This window comes from Ornithorhynchus anatinus, chromosome 8, assembly GCF_004115215.2.
Source record: "Ornithorhynchus anatinus isolate Pmale09 chromosome 8, mOrnAna1.pri.v4, whole genome shotgun sequence".
Classification (NCBI taxonomy): Eukaryota; Metazoa; Chordata; class Mammalia; order Monotremata; family Ornithorhynchidae; genus Ornithorhynchus; species Ornithorhynchus anatinus.
The window spans coordinates 35,321,287-35,349,248 of NC_041735.1; the positions used below are offsets into that span (position 1 = coordinate 35,321,287).

The 27,962-nt window shown below is 41.6% G+C and overlaps 1 protein-coding gene across 1 annotated transcript in view; it reads right to left on the reverse strand.

Annotated features, from left to right (window-relative positions):
* Positions 1–22,844, reverse strand: part of POU6F2 (POU class 6 homeobox 2) — a 314,537-nt gene extending 291,693 nt beyond the window's left edge. The window contains exon 1 of the mRNA XM_001512057.5: positions 22,679–22,844. Coding sequence (XP_001512107.4) covers positions 22,679–22,844 — 166 coding nt within the window. The remainder of the gene's footprint in view (positions 1–22,678) is intronic.
* Between the last annotated feature and the right edge of the window lie 5,118 nt (positions 22,845–27,962).

Consider the following 27,962-nt stretch of genomic DNA (forward strand, 5'->3'; position numbering starts at 1 on the left):
TTTTTTTATGCATGAGTACATCCTGTTAATATTCCTCAGGCACAAAATATATTCCTTTTGTAGTCACCACCAAATCATCAGACTTAGATATCAGTGGAGGTAGATCAAGAGGGAGAATTACAAATGGGTCAATTTTTCCAGAACACCGTAATTAAAAGTACAATAACTTAAACAGATGGTAACATTCGCTTGCAAAACAAGAAATTATTTCAAAAGTGATGATGATGATGGCATTTGCTAAGCACTTACAATGTGTCAAGAGGAGTGCTAAACACTGGGCTGGATACAAGACAATTAGGTTGGACACGGACCTTGTCCCCCATGGGGATCATAGTCTAAGTAGGGGGTAGAGGAGGAATTGAATCCTCATTTTACAGATGAGGAAACTGAGGCCCAGGAAGGAAGGTCACATAGCAGGCAACTGGCAGAGACAGGATTAGAACCCAAGTCCTCTGACTCTCTTTTTAAATGGTATTTGTTAAGTGCTTCCTGTGTGTCAGAAACTGTACTGAGGACTGGGGTAGATAAAAGTTGATCAGGTTAGAGCCAGGCCCTGTCCCACAAGGGGCTCACAGTCATAATCCCCATTTTAAAGTTGAGTAATGGGGGTCCTTCTGGGAGTTAGAAACAGCTGGGTTCTAATCCTGCCTCCGCCACTTGTCTGCAGGGTGACCTTGGGCAAGTCGCTTCACTTATCTGGGCCTCACTTACCTCATCTGTAAAAGGGGGATTAAGACTGTGAGCCTCACGTGGGACAAGGACTGCATCCAACCTGAATGACTTGTTTCCATCCCAGTGTTTAAAAAAGTGCTTGGCACATAGTAAGTGCTTGACAAGTACCATAATAATAATAATTGTTATTATCACCGACCCAATCAATTTACCACTTCATAGTGCATTTCACTGTAAGCCACTTAATAGTGCATAATTAAGTAATATAGGTAAGTGACAGAAATCAAGAAATTCATCCCAACTAGAGGGAAGATAGGAAATAACCTCTCAAACCTGGAAAAGTCTCCTAAGCCAACAGAATCATAGAAGATCAAAACCCCATAAAGGACCCCACAGTGAGACAACTTAGTGCTTTGCATAATCCCGATTCCCGGGATCCGCACAGCCCTTAAAGTGGCAAGCTCTTCCTCCTCCTCCTCATCATCAACGGTACTTATCAAGCACTTATTATGTGCAGAGCATTGAACGAAGCACTTGAAAGAGTGAATAGACATATTCCCTGCCCATATTCCTTGCACGGGCTCGGGAGTCAGAAGGACCTGGATTCTAATCCCGGCTCACCTCTTGCCTGCTGTGGGACTCTGGTCGAACCATTTAATTTCTCTGTGCCTCACTTCCCCTTTTTCCAGATGAGGTAACTGAGGCACAGAGAAGTTAAGTGATCTGCCCAGTCACACAGCTGACAAGTGGCAGTGTCGGAATTAGACCCCACAACCTCTGACTCCCAAGCCCATGCTCTTTCCACTGAGCCATGCTTTTTCAGTGTTATACACCTACCCACAATAAAACCTCTAAAATCTGAAAATATTCAAAATCCACATCCAACGAAGGATGTAAGAGCACTGTTTATAGATTTTACTCCTTTTCTTTTTTGGTTTAAGTACTAAACACTAATTGAATGAAATGTTCATAAAGTATTTTATAAATTAAACCAATCACTGGCCACAATAAAGACAACACCACAGGTTGGTAGCTCCAGTTGAGTTGTATGTGTGTGTGTGTGTGTCTGTATGTGTGTGTGCACATGTGCACTATGTGTGGACGTTTGGATACATGGCTTCAGGCATGCACATGAAAACAAGAATTTATCTTTTTTTTGCCTATAAAATATTTTAATGCCAATAATTGTTAAAAAATACAAAGGTTGCAGAAAAAATCAATTACTGGGGAAAGATCAATATGTGTCATAAGAGAGGATATCTCAATAATTTGTACTCTAATCTTTTCTTAAAACTTAACAGCTTCAAATATGCACTAAAACCAAAGATACTAATGCCAGTAGGTAGAAATAGCCAAAAGAATTTATAGAATTAGATTGTCCACAAGATTGGTCTACTTTTTATCTAGAAAGTTTGGCTTTCAAAATTTCCTCTGCAACATCTATCTATTCTCGTCTTTATTCAGTTTCAACCAAAGAAAGATTATGTAATGAAATAATGAGCCAAGAAACTGCCAGAATGCTTTATTTGATAAATCCAGTGAAAAGTGTTCATGAATTTTTACTCATATCCCAAAGTTCTTCCCTTCTTCTCCCTCTAAACTATAAACTAATTGTGGGCAGGGTACATTTCTCCTAACTCTGTTACAGTGTATTCTCCCAAGTGCTTAGTATACTGGTCTGTGTAGAATAAGTGCTCAATAAATACAATTGATTGATAATCGTGGTATTTATTAAGCGCTTACTTTGTCCCAAGCACTTTACTAAGCACTGGGTAGAGAGAAGCAAATTGGGTTGGACACAGGCCTTATCCCACATGTGGGGCTCATAGTTTTAATCCCCATTTTTCAGATGAGCTGACTGAACATAGTGAAGTGACATACCCAAGGTCACTCAGCACATACGTGGTGGACCGGGGATAAGAACCCAGGTCCTTCTGAGGCCCAGGCCCGGGCTCTATCCACTAGGCCACGCTGCTTCACGATGGAGTGATTGATTGAAATTAGACTACAGTTTCCTCCAGCTTCAAAGTCTTCTGGAAATTCTTCCCTCTCCAGGAAGCCTTCGGTGATTACAGGTGTGGGCAGGAATGTGTCTATTTGTCGTTATATTGTACTCTCCCAAGTGCTTAGTACAGTCCTTTGCACACTGTAAGCACTAAATAAATACAATCGCATGAATGAATGAATGAAAGGACAGGTATTGAATATCCATTTTGCATATGAGGGAACTGGCACAGAGATATTAAGTGACTTACCCAAGGTCACACAGCATATAAGTTATGGAGAAATGCTTCAGGTTATACAAAGCATTGAAGTCTGCAGAATGTTTTCCTTCAAAAAGTCAGGGAAGAGTTCCTGACCATGGAACACCTTCATGGCTGTGAAAGAACGGGGACAGCGTTCTTGGATATCCCCTTTAACTCAAAAGGAAGGAAATATTTGCAGAATACCCAGATCCAGAGAGGTTCTTGGCACTGAATACAATATTTCCGTGAGGTGAGTACCTAAATTAAAGCGGGGACTAATGACTAATGTAGATCAATCGATCAGTTATACTTTCTGGGAGCTTAATGTGTCAGAGCACTGTAATAGCGCTTGGAAGAGTACAATACGACAGAGTTAATAGACACGTTCTCTGCCTAAAAGGAGCTTAGGGTCTAGAGGGGGAGGCAGACAGTAGTATAAATAAATAAATTACGCATATGTACAGAAGTGCAGTGGGTTTGAGGGTGGTGTGAATAACGGTTACAGATCCAAGCGCAAGGGTGATGCAGAAGGGACTAGAACACAGAACGGAGATGAGGAAATGGAAAATTTGAGACTTTAGCTCAAAGGTTTATGGCAAAGAGAAAGTATCCAGGAAGTGGTGGCTAGGAAGGAAAGATATGCGACAGGTACGTACGGGCCAAATGAAAGGTTCAGCCAATAAACCTGCACCCAATTCATAACACAGCATGAAGAGGTTGGTTTCCTTTCGTTTGGAAAAATATAAGAACTCTTTAATACAGATCAGCTCGGTGTTCTCCAGCCCTATTAGATCCATGCTGATTATTATAATAATAATTACAGTATTCGGTAATGCTTACTTTGTGCCAAGCACTGGGGTAGATATGAGACAATCAGGTTGGACACAGTCCCTGGCCCACGTGGGGCTCACAGTCTAATCCCCATTTTACAGATGAGGTAAATGAGGCACAGAGAAGTTGTGACTTGTCAAAGTCACAAAGCTGACGAGTGGTGGAGCCGGGATTAGAACCCACATGCTCCTACTCCCAAAACCGTGCTCTTGTCCCTGGGTCATGCTCCTTCTCTACTAACCAGTGGGGCAGTAGGCTAGAGATATAACTGAGTTTGGTGAGCCACTGAAAGAGAATTTGAGAACAGCAGTAAAAATGGAGATAGCTGTCATTCCTTAAAAAATAACCCCAGGAAGGACATCAGAGTTAAGCGAATATGTGGTACATGGAGGGAAAGGTCTTCTATATTGGAATGAGGAAATTCTAGCTCTTTTTTTGACCGTTATAACAAACCCTTGGGGGTTCTGAGGCTTTATGACCCGTCCATCTTCCCCCGGCTCCCCTCTGACTGTGAGCTCTTTGTGTACAGGGAACATGCCTACCAACTCTGTCATATTGTTCTCTCCCAGATGCTTAGTTCAGTGCTGTGCACACAGTTGGCACTCAATAAATACCACTGGATGATTAAATTCTCAAATTGGAGTCAAACTATGATATGAAAACACTGCAGAGACAAGGGACTTTTGGACTCCATTTTTTACTCTGGGAAATTCCCCGGATCCCACTCTAGATTCAGAAAACCGGTTTACAACTTCCAGTGTTTCACGGGACCTAACCAGGGAATATGTGGATCCACAGTGTTAACATGGAGCTAGATGAGGGAACTGAGGCACAGGGAAATGAAATGACCTCCTTAAGGTCACGGAGCAGACAAGTGGCAGAGTTGGGTTTAGAACCCAAGTGCTTCTGACTCCCAAGCCCGGGCTCTATCCGTCAGGCCACGTCGCTTCTGATTTCCCTCCGCAACGAGCAGAGTACACTCACCACCGCTTCGAGACCTTCCATCAATTCTCTCTGTTGGACAGATCAGCTCTCTTCTTTCATTCATTCATTCCTTCAATTACTGAGCATTTACTGTGTACAGAGCACTGTACTAAGCACTTGGGAGAGTAGGAGTACAATCAAAAATAAACAGATCCACTCCCTGATCACCAAGAGCTGACAGTCTAGAGGGGTGGCTACTCCCCAGCTTCATTTCTTCCAAACTGACCTAATCATACCTCACTCTCCACTTGCCTTCCTCCACCCCTCGTTTGGACTGTTCTGCAGGTCCACCAAATCCAACAGAGGGCAGCTCTCCCATGTTCAAAGCCCTCCTAAGATCCCATCTCCTTCAACCTGCTTTTTCCAGTTATTAATAATAATAATAAAAATGGTATTTGTAAAGAGCTTACAATGTGCCAGGCACTGTATTAAGAGCTGGGGTAGATACAAACAAATCAGGTTGGACCTAGTCCCTGTCCCATGAGGGGCTCACAATCTTAATCTCCATTTTACAGATGTGGGAACTGAGCCCCAGAGATGTAAAAGTGACTTGCCTAAGGTCACACAAGCAGACAAGTGACAGAGCTGGGATTAGAACCCATAACCTTCTGACTTCAGGCTCATGCTCTATCCACTGTGCCATGCAGTTAACTCCCAACACTTCAAATCACATCAACTGGGGAATCACATTTGGCAAGCAATCTATCATGGTACTTAATAATAATAATAATGTTGGTATTTGTTAAGCGCTTACTACGTGCAGAGCACTGTTCTAAGCGCTGGGGTACATACTGGGGAATGAGATTGTCCCATGTGAGGCTCACAGTCTTCATCCCCATTTTACAGATGAGGGAACTGAGGCACAGAAAAGTGAAGTGACTTGCCCACAGTCACACAGCAGAGCACTAGACTGAGCACTTGGAAGAGTACAGTACAACAGAGTTGGTAGACACGTTCCCTGGTCACAATGAGTTTATAGGCTAGAGGAGGAGACCAATATAAAACAAATATAAATAAATATTTATGATCTCTAAATTATTAGCACTTACATATTCATTTATACCCTCCTCGACTCCTCTGTATACCAATCTAATCCATTTCACAGTGAATTATTCATTCTGATCACGCTAAAAATAGTTTTTTTATAGTTTGCTTTCCCTGTTAAGAGTTTGAGCCCTCTGCGGGCAGTGAACGTGACTCAGGTTTGTAGTGTTTCCTAAGCCTGTCTCCTCTTCTAGACTAAAAGCTCATCGTGGGTAGGGAAACTGTCTGTTTATAGTTATACTGTACTCTCCCAAATGCTAAATACAGTGCTCTGCACCCAGTAAGTGCTCAATAAATATGACTGAATGAACGAACAGTGCACTGTACCTAGTGGGAACCATTCCTATTACTTTAAGATCCTATAGATGATTTTCACACTGCCATAGCTGTAACGCGGCATGTAATGCAGCCCAACCCACCACAAAGAACAGAAACAGTGCTCATCCAGTTGTTCGTATATTCCTTGTTCATTAATCTCCCCCCAGAATTTGGTGGAAGGATCAATCAGCAATTCAATGATAGCGTTGGTAGACACGATCCCTACCCAGGAGGAATAGGTAGCCCCGGCGCGTTTAGCAGAGTGCTCAGCACACCGTAAGCACTCAGTAGATGCAACTGATTGATAGTGGAAAGACCACAGGCCTGGGAGTCAGAGAACCTGGCTTTTAATCACACTAGGTTGATGGTACGTGTTAAGTCCTTACGTTGTGTCAAGCGTTGTCCTAATCACTGGGGTAGATAGCCAGGTTAGACACAATCCCTGTCCCACGTGGGGCTCTTGGCCTAAATGGGAAGGAGAACAGGTATCAAATCCCCACTTTAAAGACGAGGAAACTGAGGCCTAGAGAAGGAAAGTGACGTGCCAAAGGTCACACAGCAGGCAAGTGGCAGAGCTGGGATTAGAACCCAGGTCTTCCTACTCCCAGGCATATACCCTTTCCACTAGGCCATGCTGCTCTGCCACTTACCTCCTTTGTGACCTTGGGTAAATCACTTAACGTCTCTGGGCCTCAGTTTCCTCAACTGTAAAAATGAGGATTCAATAATTGTTATCCTTCCTTGTTAGACTGGGAGTGCCATGTGAGACTGTCTGTCCGTCTCCCCCGATTAGACTGTAAGCCCATCAAACGGCAGGGACTGTCTCTATCTGTTGCCGACTTGTTCATCCCAAGCGCTTAGTACAGTGCTCTGCACATAGTAAGCGCTCAATAAATACTATTGAATGAATGAATGAATGAATGAATGAATGAGACAGGGACTGTATCTGATCTGACTAACATGTAGTTACCTCAGGGTTTCGAATAGTTTTTGACACATAGTAAGAACTTAACAAATATTTTTTAAAAGGCGGGGGGAAGACATTAAAATAAATTACAGATAGGGGGAATGGGAGTGTATCCGAATAGGTACGTAAGTGTTATGGGGCTGGGAGTGAGGTGAATATCAAAGGTGTAAGGGGTACAGATCTAAATGCATAGGTGATACTGAAGGGAGGGTAAAGAGGGGAAATGAGTGCTCAGTCAGGGAAGGCCTCTTGAAGCTACTGTGAGTTTAGTAGGGTTTTGAAGGTGGAAAGAATGGTAATAATAACAATGATGATGGTATTTGTTAAGTGCTTACTATGGGCCAAGCACTGTTCTAAGCGCTGGGGTAGTTACAAGGTAATCAGGTTGTCCCACATGGGGCTCCCAGTCTTAATCTCCATTTGATAGATGAGGTAACTGAGGCACAGAGAAGTGAAGTGACATGCCAAAGTCACACAGCTGACAAGTGGCAGAGCCTGGATTAGAACCCACGACCTCTGACTCCCAAGTCTGTGCTCTTTCCACTTGTTGAATATGAAGGGGGAAGGAGCTCCTGGTCAGATGGAAGATGTGGAGGATATGGCAACAGACAAAAGTTCTGTTTCAGTCAAAGCTGAAAAGTCCAAAATAATGGAGTGGGTTTAAAAACATTTCAACCCTCCTTACCAATTTATCTCTACTTCTCATTAGATTATTTTTTCAAACTTGGAAAATGAAAATGAACACTCCCCAGAATCACGGAGTATGATAAATATTTGCTCAAACAATCCTGGGGATTGGCTTTTTAAACAATTTTGTTTCATTTTAGTTGAAAAAAAGAAACCCAAAACCTGGAACCCCAGGAAACACTAAAAAAGACCTTTGGCATTTCAACTTAATTCTATACTCCAGGAAGAGAGACAACATAAGGTGTAAAAGATAACTTAATAAGCCAAACTGATTTTCCCATTCTTTACAAATACTTACAGGCATTCAGCTTCAAACAGTCCCCTCTCCCTCTCCAAAAGAAGAGGATATATAAACCAGACAAATACAATGCCTTATCTTAAGAATATGGACCCCTCAGTGATCAATTGGAACATAAAGCTTCTAATTGTGCTTGTATTGAAAAAGCAGCACTCCATTTCTACGTTAAACAAATTCCAAATCAAACTATTTCTGAAAAGACTTAAACATAATCTAGCATGTTGGTTTTATTCACCACATATCAAAAATTAAGGTATTTTGATTTTACACATCTTTAGAGCATCCTGTTTGTTCAATTCAATGATTTTAAAACATATAACCGAATTGATCTGCACATTTCTAAACGTTTCCACATTAGGAAGAGCCAATCACTCTCTGGGTTGGTTCTGCTAAGTGCTCAAACATGCATTTACTTTTTTCTAAGCAAAGTGAACTTCGTTTTTCAGGAATCAGACTTTTTTTTAAGTTTTTTTCCAGACTGTAAGAGTATTACTAAATAAACTACCAAAATATCTTGGCAACTAACATAAACGTGCAAGTTTAATGCTTCCTAGTCACCCAAATCAATATGAGATTTTTGTACTTGTGCATGACCTTCTTCAAATTATCCCTCCATTTTGGTGGAATCAGAATGAGTGTGGGCTATTTGATAAAAAACACTAAGTGTGTGAAATAAGAGCCCTCATCGCTTCTGCCAGGCTCCTCTTGACAGAATGATGATAGAAGCATCACGTCCCTGGGAGAGTAAATGCAAACTGACAAGAGATGAGCCTTTAGATGTTGAATATAATCTCGAATTGTGCTTGAAGTGTCTTATTATCTTGTCTTTTGATGTCTGAAGGGGTGGCTCATTGTTAGAAAAAGGAAAACCCTTGCACATCTTTGCCATCTTTAAAAATTGTTTGGCCTTTAACAACTGCTTTCCCCACTAATGTCCATTTCTCCTGACAATAAATCTGGCAGGTCGTCAGCAAGTGACAAACAATTTACTTTACATGCCACACTTTTATGGGTTTTGAGAGCTCATGTGGAAGCATATTTTAGAAAGCTCCGGGAAATTAGCAGTGTTACGAATGTTAAGATGACTGTTATGTGGTTACTCATTATGGTTATTTTCTGCTGTTTCTGCTTTTGAATCTTCCCTTTGCCGGTTTCAGATGGCTCCTAAAGTTCTTTATTTATCACTGAGTCAAAACAGTCAATGAAAAATAAAGGGCAACAACCAATTTTGTTCTTTTAAGAGAGACGGAGAGAGAGAGACAGAGAGGTACTAATCCAGATACTTGGGCAATGCGCAGCATATTTATTAATCACAACAAATCAATATCAGTATCATGCTGGCCATAGTTCACCTTTTATCCAGCCCCTCAGTCCCAGTACAGTGTCCCCACTAGAACTTGTCCACCACCACTCTCCTTCAGCTCCTACCACTTCATATTTTTTTTTTAACTTAAAAGTTTAATGATGCACCCGATCAATATAATTCCTTAGCAACTAAATCACAGTTGCGCTAGTTTTTCTGTCACTCTGCCAGTTTCGCGAAAGCATTCAAGTCTTTTCTCAGGCCTCCGTCACTCTGCGAATCCATAAGAATTCTCCAAAGGATCATAAACCGTTACAGGGTTCAGGCTATCGTATCATTATGAAAACGTATTGATAGACGACTGACGACAAGACGTGAGGCTTCTTGGGCCTGTCCAGTCCAAGCATCTGAATATCCTCACTGATAACAAACGCGATCAGATTTATTTTCAATAAAGCAGGCGGCGGCTGTTGCCAGGTGGCAAAGTTGTCGGAGGTTTTTAAACCAGACCGTCCTCTGTGGATATGGATCTGCTTATCACAAACTGCTCTGAACGGGGACTAAAGTTGAGAGTGGAGGTGGAGGGGGTGGTGCCTGGTAAAGTCCCCAGGTAACCGGGGAGGAAGTGGAAAGTTCATGTCCCCAGATAACTGACAGGTTGGGACCGAAGCTGTTAGCCATTCACTCGTATTTATTAAGCACTTACTGTGTGCAGAGCACTGTACTAAGCACTTGGGAGAGTACACTATAACAATAAACAGACATATTTCCTGCCCTCAGTGAGCTTAGGAGATCTGCTTCATTCTAAATAGGAGGAGGAGTGAGAGAGATCCAGAAATTCATCCTCAGAAATAGCTGCGAGTTTTTAGCTGGAATTTTGGGTAAACAGTTTTCCCATCATCCAGATGAGAGGGGCCCCATACTAGAAAATATCATTAATATGTGTCTTTATAATGTAGTCATGCATAGGCTGCTTCTAATAAAACGATCATGCCAGTCAAATATTTCTTTGCAAGTGTTTCTTTAGGGAAATCGGCACTTCAGTGGTTTCTGGCTGGACTTCCTTGAAACTGTACTGATGAGGAAATGTAAAAAGTCAAGTGTGACATCAGAAGAGCCTATTTTACTGAACGTTAAAGGGGTTATAATCCAACCGTTTGGCTATTTTCCCTTGTTTCTTCGGTTTAATTAGGAAGGAACGCAATTCCACAGTGAGTATCTTGCAAAATTTCCAACTTTCAAAGCTCAGCAATTAAAATCAGATGGAATCCGTTCCTTTCCCCGATCCCTGCATCTACTGCCACTGAAATTCTAGAGGTCTTGGATTCTCTCCAGAAGGAAGATCTAGAAAATTCCCTAAATATTTCAATTGCTGACATTTAAATACAAATCCTGGTACAAAAGCAGAGCTACAAAGAAGAGCAGAATAGCACTGCTCCTTATTTGTTAGTTTAATAGAAAACATTTGAAATACCGTAAGCTCTCTTAAGTCTGGGCACCTGACTCACAGAGATGTACATGGCTGTATTTGGATGAAAACGTACACTAAAAAATAAAATGGATAAATATATATGTTGTAATACAATGTCAAAAAAAACCAAAACCCTACCTTTCCATGTATCCCTGAAAAAGCTTCCCATGGTTTTAAAAATGCTAAGTATAAACCAAGATTTTGAGTCCAGAAAAGCATTCGAGGACTAAATTGTCTTTGCTCAAGAGAACTGTCTGGAGGTAATGATCGACACTGTTCTCTGACCAACACCTAACAGTATAGACTAAGAGAATGAAACGTATATCACAATGTGTCTCTCCCTGATTGAAAACCAAATCACCACTAATGCACATTCCTTTGTTGAATGTTCATTTTAATAAGCTCACTGAAAGCTGTTTTGAAGGTTTCAAGGTAAACAAGGAGAGCCATATCAAAGTAAAGTTAAAAGAATGATGCGAAATGGAAAGACCTTGGACTTTGAATTCATCTTTCTTAATTTAATGTTGCCTGTAGGGTGTGTGCTTACTTACAAACCCTACATATTCACCGGATACAGTTCACGTAAAAAGAATGAAGCGTGTTGTACATGTGTCCAGCAACTAAACATTAGAAGCGGAGATCCACCCCATTTTCATCTACTGTCATATGTGTATCTATACTACTAAATCTATTTGTGGGATCCATGGGCAGAAGGGATTAAGGGGTTGGAGAGGCAGGGAAAAGGAGCATACTAGGCAAGAAAGACCTGTGTGGGCTGAAATTAGTCTCATCTTTGTCTTGTTGTTTCGGCCGGGGGGATCTTCAGCCACATTACTGGACATAGCCTGCCTCATGGCTTGGAATTGATGGAAAAGACACAGGAAATTATGAAAATACATGTGCTTCAAAATACTAGTGAATATATTAATGTACCAATAAACTCTTCACCCACATCCTGCCTCGGGACTGGAACTCCCTCCCACTTCATGTCGGATAGATTCAATAGTACTTATTGAGCGCTTACTATGTGCAGAGCACTGTACTAAGCGCTTGGAATGAACAAGTCAGCAAGATGATCACTCTCCCCACCTTCAAAGCCTTATTAAAATCATACAGTGCTCTGCAGATGATAAGCGCTCGAGAAATACTACTGAAGGAATATCTCCTCTAAGAGGCCTTCCCCGACTAAGCCTTCATTTCTCCAACTCCCTATTCCCTCCGCGTCCCTCTTGCACCTCGATCAATCCATCGTATTTATTGAGCGCTTACTGTGTGCGGAGCACTGTACTAAGCATTTGGGAAAGTACACTGTAATAGCTAGACACATCCCCTGGCATTTGGATTTGTTCCCTTGGTACCCACCCTGAACCTCACAGAACTTATGTTCATAGCTGTAATTTCTTTTAATGTCTGTCTTCCCGTCTAGACTGTAAACTCACTGTGGGCAGGGGATAGGACTAGTTACACCGTATTCTCCCAAGTGCTTAGAACAGTGTCCTGCACACAGTAAGCACCCAATAAATAGGACTGACTGATTGATTGAATGTAGAAAGATAAAATTCCTGCCCAACTACCTAGATCACCTAACATGTCTAAGGTTAAAATTCAGTATTAAACTGTCACAACATGTTTCAGAGATGCACTGTTGTAGTCAAACTATAACTCCTCCAGAAATAGTGTAAAAAGTTCCCTAATTTTGAGGCTATCAACACATTAATAGGTCTCTGAATCACCAAATAGATTGTGATCCCAAATAATCAGCGGCTATTGCATTATGGTACCTCATTTTCAGGTTGTCTTATTTTCATAACATCCAAACCACAGTGATAATGTTTTAATATGTAGCAGTATTATTCCCTTTCTAAAACCACAGTTCCAGGATTTTTTAGTTCACACTTTCAGATATTTTTGTTCGTAGTAAGCCGAAAAACAAAATATTCGCTTTTAGCAACCACATCCATCCAGGAGACATTTTTTTTTTTTTTTTGGAAGAGAGGCATTTTCTTGTCACATTTTAAGACCTTACAGGCACTAAAAGGATAGCCTGACTTTTGAAGGCGAAAGGACATCTGATAAAAAAAAAATATAAAAATATAGCTTTGCCAAATCAAAAATAAAAATAGAGATACTCGGGTTGTATTTCAGAATAAAAAAAAAGTGGCAGCTTAATGTTAAAAAGAAATGTTAGAGTCTTTGTATCTTGATTAGGTGGGGCTTTTATTTCCTTGAAATACTTACAAAGCAAACTCGATTTCAATTTCTCTGAGCAGGACAAGCTTTCTTTAGCCAGACTTCGCACAGCACTATTCTTCTCTTGATGACCTCCGCTTTCACACCAGAAGGGCTTAGTCCTGTTCCTGATAGCGTCAAAACAGCATCACAGTACTGACCACGGGATGTCACTACACAAACATGTCCTTGTTTCATATTGTTATTAAGTTTGACTTCGGTTCAGTGAGAAAGAGAAGGCAGAAATTTACATGAAAAGATTACAATCCAGGCTCACTAGCTTCCAACACCCACAAGCACCCCTTGTACATGGGTCATGCAAACACACGCAAACATATGTACACACACACACACACACACCAAACATGATCGAATGAATGCCCACGTATGTATTAATCTTCTCCTAAAATTTTGTTTTTAAAATCATAAGGAAATTCTAAAACTACCAGCTTTAGAAACAAAATCATTTGGAATCTCTGACCTGAAGGGGAAAACAAAATTCTAACCAACAGGCTTATCTGCTATCTCGAATTTTGCACTCCACAGAGTCCCTAAAGTCAAAATCTATCCAATTGAAGTTTTCCTCGGCAAGGAAACAAGGCAGAGACCGCAAAACCAACAAAAACAAAGAAATCGGGAGCGCAAAAATGGCAAGATTTAAATTGCATTGAAACAAGAAAGCAGAGGGAGTAGGCCAGAAAAGACGAAAACGCACACAGGCAGCAGAACAAGAAAAATCTAGAGCAACATAGGATATTAAAGAGAAAACAGATCCACTGGAGAATGGCTACTGTTACTAGGAGCTTTCTCAAGCTATCTCTGCCTTTGGATATTTTTTAAAAATTTATTAACCTGACAGCAGGAAACTTTATAGAGATTGCTCCCTGACAGGGTGCCAGGTTGGTTAAAGTATTTTGCTACTTTTTTTTCTTTAGTATAGGAAAATCAAGAGAGGTGTTAAGTGGTGCCAGGTGCATATTTGGGTAAATAAGGCTCCTGCTCTGACCGGATTCATATTCCCACAGAAGTCTTCGCTAATCAGACACAGTCCAATCACAGATTTGAACTTTCTTCCTTTGTTCCTTCCCATCTGATTCCTTTTTAATGTGCGACTGTCTGATGTATTATTAATATCCAAACACAAACCAGCAAGGCGCTCAATCAAAGAAAGAACCAGCTCACTCACAAATTATCTGTTTACTGTCTAGTACCAAAGCACGTTCCTTTTGAAACAGCAGCCACTTAAGTCTTTAACAGGAAGAAAAAAAATTGTTTGGAAGATTCTTGCAAAGAAAAATACCTACTAAATGAAAGTCAATTAATTAAGATGAAGGAAATCTACTGGGGGGATTCTGGAATTCTAATGAAGGATACACACACACGCACACACACCCTGGCTAGGTAAGAATATTATTTTGTACGGCATACATTGAACAAATCTGGAATTAACTTGCAACCCTTACGACAGAAACGTTCAAAACATTCCTAGACAGACAACGGGCTGATTTGCTAAAGTATTTGGCTTGAGACTGCGATCGGTGCCTCATTTTACGGAATGACTTTTGGGTGGATTTGAAGAAGGGAGGGAAACGAAATAACCCGTTTGAGATTTTTGACAGTACTGACATGCCAGAGGAAATTACACTTAAGTTAACGTCAATAAGAATGGCCCGGCATTCGTTAAAAAGAGACCACACTTGATTCTCGGATGCATTCTATTTGGCCCAGGTCAGGCAGCATAAAACGCACTGTCTTCCACAAACTCAGGTCTGAACACACGGCGGCGTATAGCGGGAAAGCGGAAAAGAGGAGATGAAGTTGAGGATTCAGTGCCCCTGCAGTGCGAGCCCACAATATATGAGCTACTGGGAATTGGGCTGGCTTGAGGCAGGAAGATGGTTGTGAGCCTCACCGTCCCTGTTATAAGACACTACTTTCAGGGGTGGATTGATTCTGTAGAGGACAGCGTAAGCCTTATTTTGTTTTTATTTTTGTTTCAGGAATCACGTCCTTCCGGACCCGTAGCCAATCACAGTGCCTTAAATCATTGTATAAACGTGCTCATCATCTCCAACTATTTCTTAAAATACCCACAGTGCATCGGATGAATAGATCTACCCAGTGTTTCTAAATGTACATTGTTTACTTCAATAGCCAGAACCTCAGGTTGGTTTTAAGGTGGATTTTGGCCCACTATTGAATCACGGGGTTTTTGAGCAAATAACTGGAAACATTCCATGCCTTTTCACAGAATACAGGTTATCACCAGAATTATTTCAAAAAACGTTATTACCTCTACCTAGGATATATACAAATTACTTAATTGTTAAACAATAAAACCAGGATTTCATTTTCCCGAATAAAGAGGTCTGCTTTGTGCTATGAAAAGGAAGGTGATTTTGTAAACTTAATAAGCAGGGGGGTTTTCCTTATTCTAGAAACACAATATGCATCTAAGGCCCATGTAGTTCTATGCTGACTTTTCTTTTCCCAACCCCCTAACCTGATTCCTTAGGGCCTCTTTGTCAGGTTTCTGCCCCAAGTCCATTTTATTAGCAAACTGTAAATACCTAAATCACTGAAACTGCGAAAGCATGTTTCAAATCCAGGGATGAAAACAGCAAGACTCTAATGAAGGCTTCTGTGTATCCAGAGGCTAGATTACAGTATAAGTAACTATAAAGTGAGCTACTCCACAATGCCCATCCAATGACCTCAGCTCTGACCTGGACAGACCACAGTCTCAAGGGGTGAAAGACAATTTGTCTTTCATCCTTTTGTAGCTGAAAATGGCGCGCCTGCCATAAATTCCAATCAAGCCAACCCGGATGACAATTCTTTAAAAATCTGATAATGAATGTTTCCTCACAAAGAAATACCCAGAAAAAAAACATATCTACAGAGAGCAAGAGTAGATTCTTTTGGCAAATAGAAATCACCGAAGGAATGTAACTTTTAACCCTTTCAAATAGTCCATGGATTGATGACACTGAAGTCGTTCCCCTTTACAAGGATAATTGCACACCATTCATTTTATCCTGGAAATATACAATAACACAAAGGAAAACTAGTCATTCATTCTGATTTCAGAAAGAGTTTCCAGGCTAGTACAGCTGGGGACCAAATTCAACTACTGCACTTCTAGAAAGCAGATGACAGACAAAAACACAGCCATCCTTGAGTGCTCGGAGTAAAACAATCGTGAGATTTAACCTGAAACAAGCACAATTTTCTCAGAAACATAGTGAACGATATATCTCCAAATTTTAGAAAATAAAAGGAGGGACTCCCGGAACATATATTTCTCTGAGGAATAACTTTTTCAGGCTGACTATAGCACCTTCACTGAAATGAAAAAAAAGAGAAAAAGAAAAAACAAACTTTAGTACTGACATTTTCCTCTAAAATATATTCCTTCCCTCTTTCCAGGGACCTTTTCTCTTGAGAAAGAGTTGATGTGACCATCTGATACCTTATCATTCAATCTGGTTCTATTTGAATAATTGGATTCTTTGTGGATAGATCTACAATCTCAATATCTCCAAGAAAAGTATAACCTCGCCACGTGTGCCATAAATAAAAGCCAAATGGTTTCTTTCACAATGCACTAACCCTCCCTTCACTGAGACTGTTGTCAAAAGACCAATTTCGATAATCGTTTAGAATATGTACATTGCTACTAGCATGTTAAATGACAGACCCTTCAGGATGTAATTCATTTAATCACTCATCTGAAGCGCAGTACGAAATAAAGCTGGTTGCTCCGATAATACTTCTCTGACAAGCAAGATACCTCCCCACCACACTTGCTTTCTTTCTGCTTGTAACTCACCACAAATACAGACAAGACTGAAATGAAAGACAGTTTTTCTCTAGGATTTACAAGAATAAAGAAGGCGCCATTTAACGAGATCATTCGGAAATTCCTAACGTGATACTCCGTGTAACACGGATTTACCTCCCATAAGTATAGTAGTGATTTTACTGCTGTCCAAGTTAACAAAACATTGCCCCAGATATAATTACTTCAAAGAACACGAGAGCCCTCTTCTGAACTTTCTGCTTGTGCTGGAGTATGACATCTTCTTTCTCCGGCTGGTGGTTCTCTGCTGTTTGGTGTTCAAAACTTTTACGCAGCAAGTTTCCCTTGAGAAGCTGAAATTGCATCAGTACAATCTAGGTAGACCATAAAAAGCCTCATGGTATTAGGGATCTCTTTTGCTTATCCAGGGAGAGCATCGTTATTAGTCTTTCCCAGCTGGGACATTTGATGATGGCAGAAGGCAGTAGAAAATCTGGCACTAGGACCTGAAAATGGTTTATGAAAATTCACCGTCAGAGGATCCTCTCCTGCTGGTGCCAGACTACATTCTTGGGACGTCTACAATATGAAGCAGAGCAGTCTAGTGGAAAGAGCCCGGGCCTGGGAGTCAGAGATTCTGGGTTCTAATCCCTGCTCTGCCAATTCCTTGCTGTGTGACTTCAGACAAGTTGCTTAACTTCTCCGTGCCTCAGTTCCCTCATCTGCACAATGGAGATTAAATCCTCTCATTCATTCATCCATTCAATCGTATTTATTGAGCACTTCCTATGTGCAGAGCACTGTACTAAGCGCACGGAGTGTACAATTTGGCAACTGATAGAGACAATCCCTGCCTCTCTTCAACTTAGATTGTGAGTCACTTGTGGGATAGGGACTGTGTCCAACCGGATAAACTTGTATCTAGTGCAGCACTTAGAACAGCGATTGACACATAGTAGGTGCTTAACAAATACCATTAGAAAATGGCTTGTTGTGAGGGGAGATGTAATGAAATCTTGAGAGTCCATCTCGATCGATGGTATTTATTGAACACTTCAGAGGTTCAGAGCACTTTGCAAAGCACTTGGGAGAGACAAATACAACCGAATAAGCAGAGGTGATCCCTTCCCATAATGACCCTGTGGTCTAGTGGGAGAAATTCATTCATTCACTCATTCATTCAATAGTATTTATTGAGCGCTTACTATGTGCAGAGCACTGTACTAAGCACTCGAAATGTACAAATCGGGAACAGATAGAAACAGTCCCTGCCCTTTGACGGGCTTACAGTCTAATCGGGGGAGACAGACAAGAACAATGGCAATAAATAGAATCGAGGGGAAGAACATCTCAATAAAACAATAGCAAATAAATAGAATCAGGGTGATGTACATCTCATTAACAAAATAAATAAGTTAATGAAGATAATTGAGCGGACGAGTACAGTGGGAAATCACTTCCAAACTGAAAGAACAGTGAAGTTCGGCTGCTAGAGTTGAGACCGTCTGCCCAAACCGTGCATGAGAATGCACTGTTTTGCCAATCGCTTTGTCTCTATTTCTTGCCACCATCTGAAGAGGAAGAGTAGGGTGGTGAGGACGGAGTGTGCTCTCAACACTTGCAAAGACCATGTTTTTCCTTGCAAGGGGTATACTATGAAAAGAAGCGAGGAGTGGGAATAGAGAAGGGGATCCACACCCGATGCAGAGGAAAGCTCTCTGGACTGAAGCATGGAGGGCATTTGAGAAAAATTACGTCTGACCAAGAAGTCCTGACTCGGTCCTCCTGGCCCCATCTGCCCTTCCCTCACCGTTGTCTATGCACCTGGATATGTCCCTCATAATAATTACGGTATTTAAGCGCTTACTATGTGCCACGCACTGCAGATCGATACTCACCCGGGTCCCACAATATAGTATTCCTATATGCTCCTATTCCCTCTATCCCTAATCCATTTTCACATCTCTCTCCCCCTTTAGATTAAGTACCTTGTGGGCAGGAATCGTGTCTGCCAACTCCTATCGTTTTGTACTTTTCTGAGTGCTTATGACGGTATAATAATAATGGTATCTGTTAAGTACCTAATATGTGCCAGGCACTGTTCTAAGTGCTGGGGTAGATACAAAGTGATCAGGTTGTCGCACGTGGGGCTCACAGTCTTAATCCCCATGTTACAGATGAGGTAACTGAAGCACAGAGAAGTTAAGTGGCTTGCCCCAGGTCACACAGCAGACAAGTGACGGAGCCGGGATTAGAACCCATGTCTTCTGACTCCCAAGCCCGTGCTCTTTCCACTAAGCCACGCTGCTTCTGTGTGCCACACAGAGTAAGCACTCGGTCAATACCGTTGACCGACTGATTGATTGATCGATCATTTCATTCACATGCAACGAGGAGATGGGAAATGCTGCCATGGACAGTCAGATGGGGGGAGACTGACACCTAAAATCTGGTCAGACAACTCAGCCAGAACTCCTGAGCTCAGATTTTCTTTCCAAGGGGGGGGGGGGGGTCACGGAGGGTTCTTCCAGAAGCTTCCACAGGGAGAAATCTGGGTCCCGAGTGACAAAGGTCTCGTCAACTTCAAGGGAAATAAACAATACAGTTTGCCACTGGGAATCAATCATTCCCCTCCTTGACTTCTTTCCTCTCCCATTTTCAAAAATCCTCCCATTCTTCATCCTTCCTGGCGTGGTGGAAAGCACATGAGAATGGGAGTCAGAGGAGCTGAGTTCTAATCATGGTTCTGACACCTCCCTGATGTCGACCCAGGATATGTCACTTAAATTCTCTGTGCCTTAGTTTCTTCATTTATAAAATGGTGATTCAATACCTGTTCTCCCTCCTCCTCAGACTAAGAGTCCAATGTGAGGTAGGTATCCTGATTATCCCTATCTACTCCAAGGCTTAGTTCAGTGCTTGGTGCATAGTAAGTGCTTAACAAAAAGCAACGTTATCAATATTAGCGATTGAAGCAAGAATAAGGACACGGGCTAAATCTGGGCCTTGGAAAGAGACACTATTGCCCTGTCGTGGTTATGTTCTTCAGTCAATCAATCGATCAATTAAGAAGGAGCAGGGTCTGGAGCCTGGGCCTGGGGGACAGAAGGACCTGGGTTCTAATCCCGACTCTGCCACTTGTCTGCCATATGACCTTGGGTAAGTCACTTCACTTCTCTGGGCCTCAGTTACTTCATCTGTAAAATGGGAATTGAGATTGTAAAACCCAAGAGGGACATGGACTGTTTCCAACCTGATTAGCTTCTCTCAACCCAGTGCTTAGTACAGTGCCTTAACAAATAAGTGAGCCCCTAATAAATACCATAAAAAAAGGACCGTAGCACTTTTTGAGCACTTACTGGGTCTGAGCTCTGTACTAGGGTTTGGGAAAGGGTGACTCTTATAGGTGATCCACAAGGAGCCCGCAGTCTAGAGGGGAAGACCTCTTCACACCATCCCCGCTCTGCCACTTATCTGTTGTGTAACCTTGGGCAAGTCACTTCACTTCTCTTTGCCTCAGTTGCCTTATTGTAAAATGGGGATTGAGACTGTAAAACAGGGACTGTGTCCAACTCGCTTTGCCTGATTTCACCCTCTTGCTTAGTACAGTGCCGGGCACATAGTAAGCGCTTAACAAATACCACCATTCATTCATTCGCTATTCACATCATTCCACACCAGGGACTGGAAGAGTGAGTAAACCAATCAAATCAATTGTATTTATTGAGCGCTTACTCTGTGCAGAGCCCTGCATTAAGCGCTTGGGCGAGTACAATATAGCGGCACACTGTAACAAAATAAGAGTTTAAGGAGTGGATTCTCAAAAGACCATTCTTAACAATAAGCCATTTCTACATAGATCCACAATTCATTGTAAAATGGAATAGCATTCAGACTGTCCCCGAGCCCCAAATCACATAATAAACTTTGGTGTTACATCAACTAAGTAGTCCTCCCAACTGTTTCTTTTTCATCGTTCAACTCAGTTTTCACCTCTTGTTTTTCTCATTCTCATTTCTCGCTCTAGTCTCACAATGGAAAGGCAAAATCCAAAATACTCATCCTCTTCTAATCCAAATAAATACTGAGGACATTCTCGTGATGTTAGACTTCAGTAACTACCATTTAACAATTCAGTAGCAAATCTTTTAAATGCAGCCACTAAAATGGGCACAGGCATGCTGGAGGTACAGATTCTCCCCTCTCATCTCTTATTCCTTGTCTAAACTGATATTCAGAAAGAAAAACTGACCCCCAGAAAGCTATTTACTATTAATCACCTCCAACTGTGCCACAAAATACATTGCTGCCGACATACTCCCCCAGAGTTTAAAATAATCTGACCCTACCTACAAAGAAAACAAACAGTTTCTCAGACTGAAGCATTTAGATGATTAAAAAGTATCCTGCATAAATGTATCACAGTGGCTCACTGGGGTGAAATGAACTAAACATAATTATGAGATTTGAACATTTGAAGTGGAAATGCTGTTTTTCACAAGAATTGAGATTAACATGATGTTACTAAGCATAAGCCACCCATTTTTTAAAAATCTGTCCATCTAAGTTGATACACGAAAGACACACAGCACGATGAAAGTAACGCCTAATTGAATGAAAGGACGCCTCTAAAAGCATAAAGATATCCATTTCCTTCCGTGAAGACCGAACGCTTGTGTTGACACCACAATTAGAAGATCCTTAGTTCAAGACCAGTACATATTCTTCCCAGGCGGAAAAATAAAAACTTAAATTTTAGCTCTCATCACGACTTCCAGGGCTTATCTTTAAAGTTCCAGCTCTAAAAATGGTTCTAGCAGGAAGGTGGACTGCCTTTCTACAGGGTCCTGTTTGGGGGTTTTTGGTTTTTTTTAAAATAAAGTCCCGCTTGGAAATAATTAAAAGAAAATCTTTCAGGAGCAATTGCTCTGAAAATAAAATGTCACTCTATAGCACAGAGTACTCCGCCAGCACACAGGCATCTCTCAGCATCTATCAGTCAGGCACGTGCCTCAACAACTCTGCTCTCCTTTCTGATTAGAGATCACAGTTGCTTGGGTTCTTGTTCTGGCTGTCATCCGTTTGAATGACAGACGTCTGTTCTGAAGTGGCACTCTTCTTGCGTCTGTTTTGTTTACGAAACACATATTCATCAAAGGTTATGTGTCCCTTTACCACTTCATCTGAGATGACACAGAATGAACAGGGAAGAATAAAAGAAAGATAGACTTTTTTTCTTTTTTTACCCTAAATCACATCCCTTGGCAAGAAAGACTTCTCCCTAATTGAAATTACCAAATAATATACCTTTTAGCAATTCCCCCGGTGGTCTTTGTTTACTTGCCACGGAATGGCTCGTATTGACATTTTTCAGTTCTCTTCTCCCAGCTTTTGACTATAGATAATAACTCTTTAGTCTACTCCATCCTAACAAAAGACAGCGCCGCAACCCCGAAACCGAGTCGATATTTATTCAATAAATGTTAACAAAATCTAACGACGGAACCGATTTCCCGATTATCGCTTATTTTCTTTTTGAACGATTTTCAGGTCCAGAGACCTGGGCCACCCCGACGAGTCTAAAATCTGCGTTAAATAAGTTGGCCGTCGGGGAAAGTTTGGAGGGGGGACCCCTGCTTCCCTTCCCCTTCCCCCATCACCCCAGTTGACAGCCAGAATTTTACACTCAATGGCTTAGCTCCCGCAGACTCCCTGAGAGCCTTCGGGACTTTACGAGAGAATTGAACGAACCCCAGGAAAAGGGAGAGGGCTTTTTCCCGGACAACAGGGGGGTAGTCCTGAAATGAAATACCTAGACAGACTCACCGAAGAGCTTGCTGGGAATGTCCTCGCTGTCATTTGATTCCACGGGTGCAAGCAGGGGCTCATTGAGTTCGTTGTCTGAAGTAGCTGCGCTGTCCTCACCTCTCAACTCTGCATTCATTTCACTACGCAGTGACAGCAAGGGCTTACTGACTTGTCCAGCTATCATTGGATCCTAGGATGGGGGGGAGAAAAGAGTGAGGGGGGAAAAAAGTCGCAGCTTTGGTGCGTACAGTCTACCTCTCTCTCACACACACTCACTCTCTCTCTCTCTTATCTCTGGCTGCTCCTGCTGTTATTGCTGGCTGCAGTCAAGTGAAGAGCTATTACAGATCCAATGAGTTTTCCATTACTCCCCACCCTATTAAAGCTCAACTAGCATGTGAGAGATGCAGGATGCTTTGAAGGAAAAAAAAAAAAACAACTTCTCTGAAAGCAGCATAACCAACACAGCTTTAATTGTGGGATGTGCCTTCGTGGGCATGTTTTTACATCTCGTCCTGTCCAGAACGCGGTAAGAAAATAAGCAATCGCTGCATCTTCTCTCTCACGCTTATGCCAAATGGGAGGTTGTCCCCAGCAAGGAGTGAGCCCCTCGTAGTCTAAGGAGGGTTCCCGAAGCAGCCCTGGGGGTCCGAACCAGGCCTCCCCCCCCCCAAGAAATAGAGAAGAAAATGTTAATGTTCCGAGTGCCTTCGAGCCAATAGTTGGCGTCTTATAAAAATCCCATAAAGATACACACAAGTTGATTCCAGTTACTCTTAGCTTTGGGACAGTCACTTCCCTCAGTCAGAGACTTGGCATTTTAAAGAAAAAATAAAGAAGGCAAAATAATAGAGCAATTTATTAAGCTAAAAAAAATCAGCGAAAATACTTACAAAGTGTTTTCAATTATTCCTCTGCTCGGGGCATTTTACTCTCATAACATTCAAAAAAAAAAAAAAAACAATTTTGAAGGAAAAAAAGAATAAAGCGAACTTTTTTTTCCTGTCGATTTGGATCAGGTTTTCTTTCCAGCTCAGTCAGAGGGCATTTTGGCAACGGTCTGATTTTTCAGGTAGGCGCTACGAGATTCTGTTTGCAAACTAAGATGCACGCTCTCGTTACCGCGAAGCCACCGGGAGCGGGAGGGAAAGAAAAGAAACAAGTGACCTCATTGTGCTAGGTGGCAGCTATTTATTGCAAAGTTCATGCCTAAATGGTTCTCATGCAGAGAACAGGTGACCAGCAGGCAAGTAGGTTGGTTAGCATGTCTCCTTATCCCCCGTCACATTGGTCGAGGTCTGCCTATGGTTTTTTTTAATGTATTCGTGTCTGAAAAGTGAATTTGATATGACACATGATAATCTATGAAAATGTTAATCAATACAAATAGTTTAAGCTGTCATCAAATGCACTTCTTTAGTCAATACTCATATCGCTGAAAACAATGTCACTGTCACCAGGGCTTAATTTGCACAGCACTTAAATATTGGACTCTGTGCATCAATGCACTCCTCTTCAAATACTGTAGGTAAACACATTTTCTCCCTATTTAAGGCTGAGGCACTCAGCACACATTTAGCTCAGCTGAAACCTCCCTTTTGAATACCTTGATAGGTCCACTGGAGGGCAAAATTAATACTTAATTGAATCTCACAGTCATCAAAATAATCAATACTTTTTTATTATTTATTCTTTACAGTCTGTTGACTGTTTCAAACCGCCGAGGGAATGGTGGGAAGGATTCATGGCTTTGGAACACTGTCATTTAACAAGGTAATTTTCAGTGGGGCATTAGGGGTTGTGAAACATATAATAAAACAAAAATGGTGGCTTATAATAGGAAGAAAGAAAAGAATTATATTTCTGCCATCTAACAAAACAGGATAAATAAAAAAAAAACCAAGTGCAGAGAGAAAGAAAGGAAGGAGGTGGGGGGAGGGAGAGGGAGAGAGAAAGCTTGGCTTTTGAAGGGTTTTATCATATCAAGAGCAGAGCTGAGCTTTCATAATGCTGACATTTCTCATCCTGACAATCCTAAACAAGTGGAAAGGATGAGATCGCAGATATCATCTTTCATCACATTTCCCAGCTTAAGAAGCAACATGACAGCTTCTCTACCCTTTACACTGTTAATTACTAAATAAAATACCGCTCTCTGTCAGCATTAGATTATTGCAGATAGCAACCACAAACATTGCTCCATCGTTGTTGTTGTTGTTTTTTTAAAAAAAGCCAATGATATCTACCTTGAACTCCTCAGAAAATAAATTGAGCTTGTCTCTCTATATTGTGAATATATGAAATATAATCAATTTAATCAACATGGTCAATCCATATTATCGTCAACCTAAATTGCTGATGATTTATTAGCATTTTATTTACTGGATTTATTAGCCGGGTTGGAATCCAAACCACTTCAGGTGTTTTGGGAGGGGAGATAGGAAGTCCCCAGTATTTCCCCCAATTTCCGGAACCTACGCACCTCCCAGAGACTTCATTAGAGGGCACTCAGACTATTCCAGTTCAGATTGGCTGGTTCTGGTCTTAGCTCACACCCAGGGAAAGCGGCTATTCATTGAGGGGCTTATTCTCTGCTAAAAAGGCCTCTTGAAAATTCAGATCCATCATTTCGAAATTTTAGACTGAAGCAACAAAGATTTTGGACTTATCCCCGGTAAAGCTATGGCAAAGACTCCTTAAGATGGGACATGGGTGAATCCATTATGGCGAACTCCTCCCTTAGAGCCACACCGCCCATTTGGGGATTTTCAAAGGATGTTCACTCCAGCTACGGCTCTCTGGAAGAACGTTCTCACTGTCATTATGACTCGTCTGCCAAATAATTAATTTATTGTGCTTGTTAAATGTGACAGTGAATATGTGCAGAGTCCTCTACTGTGCCAGAAAATAAAGAGAGAGAGATTAGAGTGAGGTAAAATAAATCTGATAGAGGAGATTGACTTCCTGGGAGATGGAGGCCATATCTGTCTATAGTGAGCAAAAAAACCCAAAAAAACACACACTCATTTCTGCTTCACAAGATCCCCTACTCAAATCTTTCTTAATGGCACAAACGTAACCTGCTCTCTCCGCTCGAAACAATTGTCAGGATATTTCCGGAATGGTCTAGAGCAATTGTGTAGCCAGGCAGACATGGACACTGGAGTGTTTCATGACCGGAGCTTGATGATGCAAATTTTCCACACAAAAAAGAATTCCATTATGGAATAAGATCCACGGGTCCCTGCATAAGGAACAGGAAATGTGATAGGGAAAGAAAAATTGACTCTATTACATTTCCCATTTTGACTTTCCCATTAATTCTTATAAACTATAAGTTTATATGGTATTTATGAAAAAAGTTAACTCTTGGCAAAACGATGGGGAGGATTGAGACAATTATCTGTATCATTCTATCAATTTCAGGAAAATGACCCACTCTCACCCTAATTACCTGCATACTTCAGGCAAAAAAAATATATTTTTTCCTGAATTATCAGGAAAACTGTTAATCTCTCTGCTAGACTTTAAGCTCCTTGAGGACCTCATACTCTCCCAAGTACAATGTTGTGCACATAATAGTTACTTAATAAATCACACCTGACTGATTTATTTCCTAAATTCTCCCTCTCAGTTCATTAACCTAAAGCCTGGCCCTTGAGAGAGAGACAGCACAGCCTATTTGCTGTGTAGGAAGAGTTAAGCCCAATAATTCAGGCTCTCCAAATCTACCTGGGAGCCTGAATAATCCAATCCCACTATCGCAATACCCCCACAACCTTGGTATCCTTCCTGACTCCTCGCTCTTTCTCAACTCTCACATTCAGTCCATCGCTGAATCCAGCTGCCTTCATGACATTTCCTGCCTCTGCCCCTTCCTCTCTCTCCTAATGGCCACCTCCCTCATCCAGGTTTCAGACTTATCTCGTACTGTCGCAAGACTCTTTACCCGTCTCTCTTCCTCCAGCCTCTCCCCTTCTCTGGTTTATTATGCTTCCGAGGCCATTTCTCTAAAATGCTATTCTGCACACATCTTCCCATTCCTAAAAAATGTTCAATGGTTACCATTCCTCTTTTTGTCAAGCAGAAACTCCTGACCATGGGCTTTAATGCACTCGGTCCTCTTTCTCCCTTTTACCACTTCCTGCACTTTCTTCTTCCTCTATAGCACAGCTCTCGCTCGTTTTGTCCAAGCTCTACTCGATCCTCGTGCAGCCAACCTCTTGTTCGTGCCCTTCGCCTGCCTCTCTCTCCTTCAAATCCACCAAAACACAACTCTCCCCATCTTCAGGGCCCTCCTGAAATCTCAACTTCTCCAAGACTTTTCCCTGCTTCATTTTTCTTGTCTCCGGGTCCTATCCCCCTCCCTACCACCTCAGCACTCCTGCACTATCTCAGTATTTAAGCAGTCACAACCACTAGTAGCACTTTTGAACATAATGGCTATCACATTCTATTATTTAAGTATTTGCTTTCCTATATCGCCATCTTTCCAGTCTCTTCTTTCTCTCATCTGTAAATTATTTTGTGACTGTATGTCCCGTTAGAGTCTAAATTCCTTGTCATGGGCAGGGAAGCTGTCTGCTAATTCTGTTGTACTCTTCCAAGCAGTACGTACAGTGCTCCGCAATAAACACCACTGATTGATTGAAGGCAAGGCTTGTATCTTGAACCCTTACTATACTCTGCTAATTGCGTGATACAGTGCTCTGACACAGATGGCATTCAATAAATACTACTGCTTGATTTCACTGCCTTCATGGAACACATGAATGGAATAATTATTCAATAATCCTCTTTGCTTGGGCTGGGCAAACCCACAGCATGGCCTAGGGGAAAGAGGAAGAGCCTGGGAGTCAGAGGGCCTGGGTTCTAATCCTGCTCTGCCCTTGCCTACTGTGCGACCGTGGGTAAGTCACCTAATGTCTCTGTGCCAAAGTTTCCTCATCTATAAATTGTGGATTCAATATCTGTTCTCCCTCCTTCTTGGACTGTGAGCCCCATGTAAGTCAGTGACTGTGTCTCACCTGATTATCCTGTTTCTATCCCATCTATTAGTACAGTCCTTGACACATAATAAGTGTTGAACAAATGCTACAATTATTATTCATCCTTGAAAAGACGCCTCAACTCTCCCTTGTCCTAGTCTTCTCCATTCATAGAGTGAGTATAAGGAATAGCTCTTAATTCTTCACATTAGATACGGGTCCCGTTTGTTTTCTGTGAGATATTCTGCTAATTACAGCTGATAATGAGGGTGATGATAATATGATGATGATGAAGGCCTCGTGTTGGAAAAATG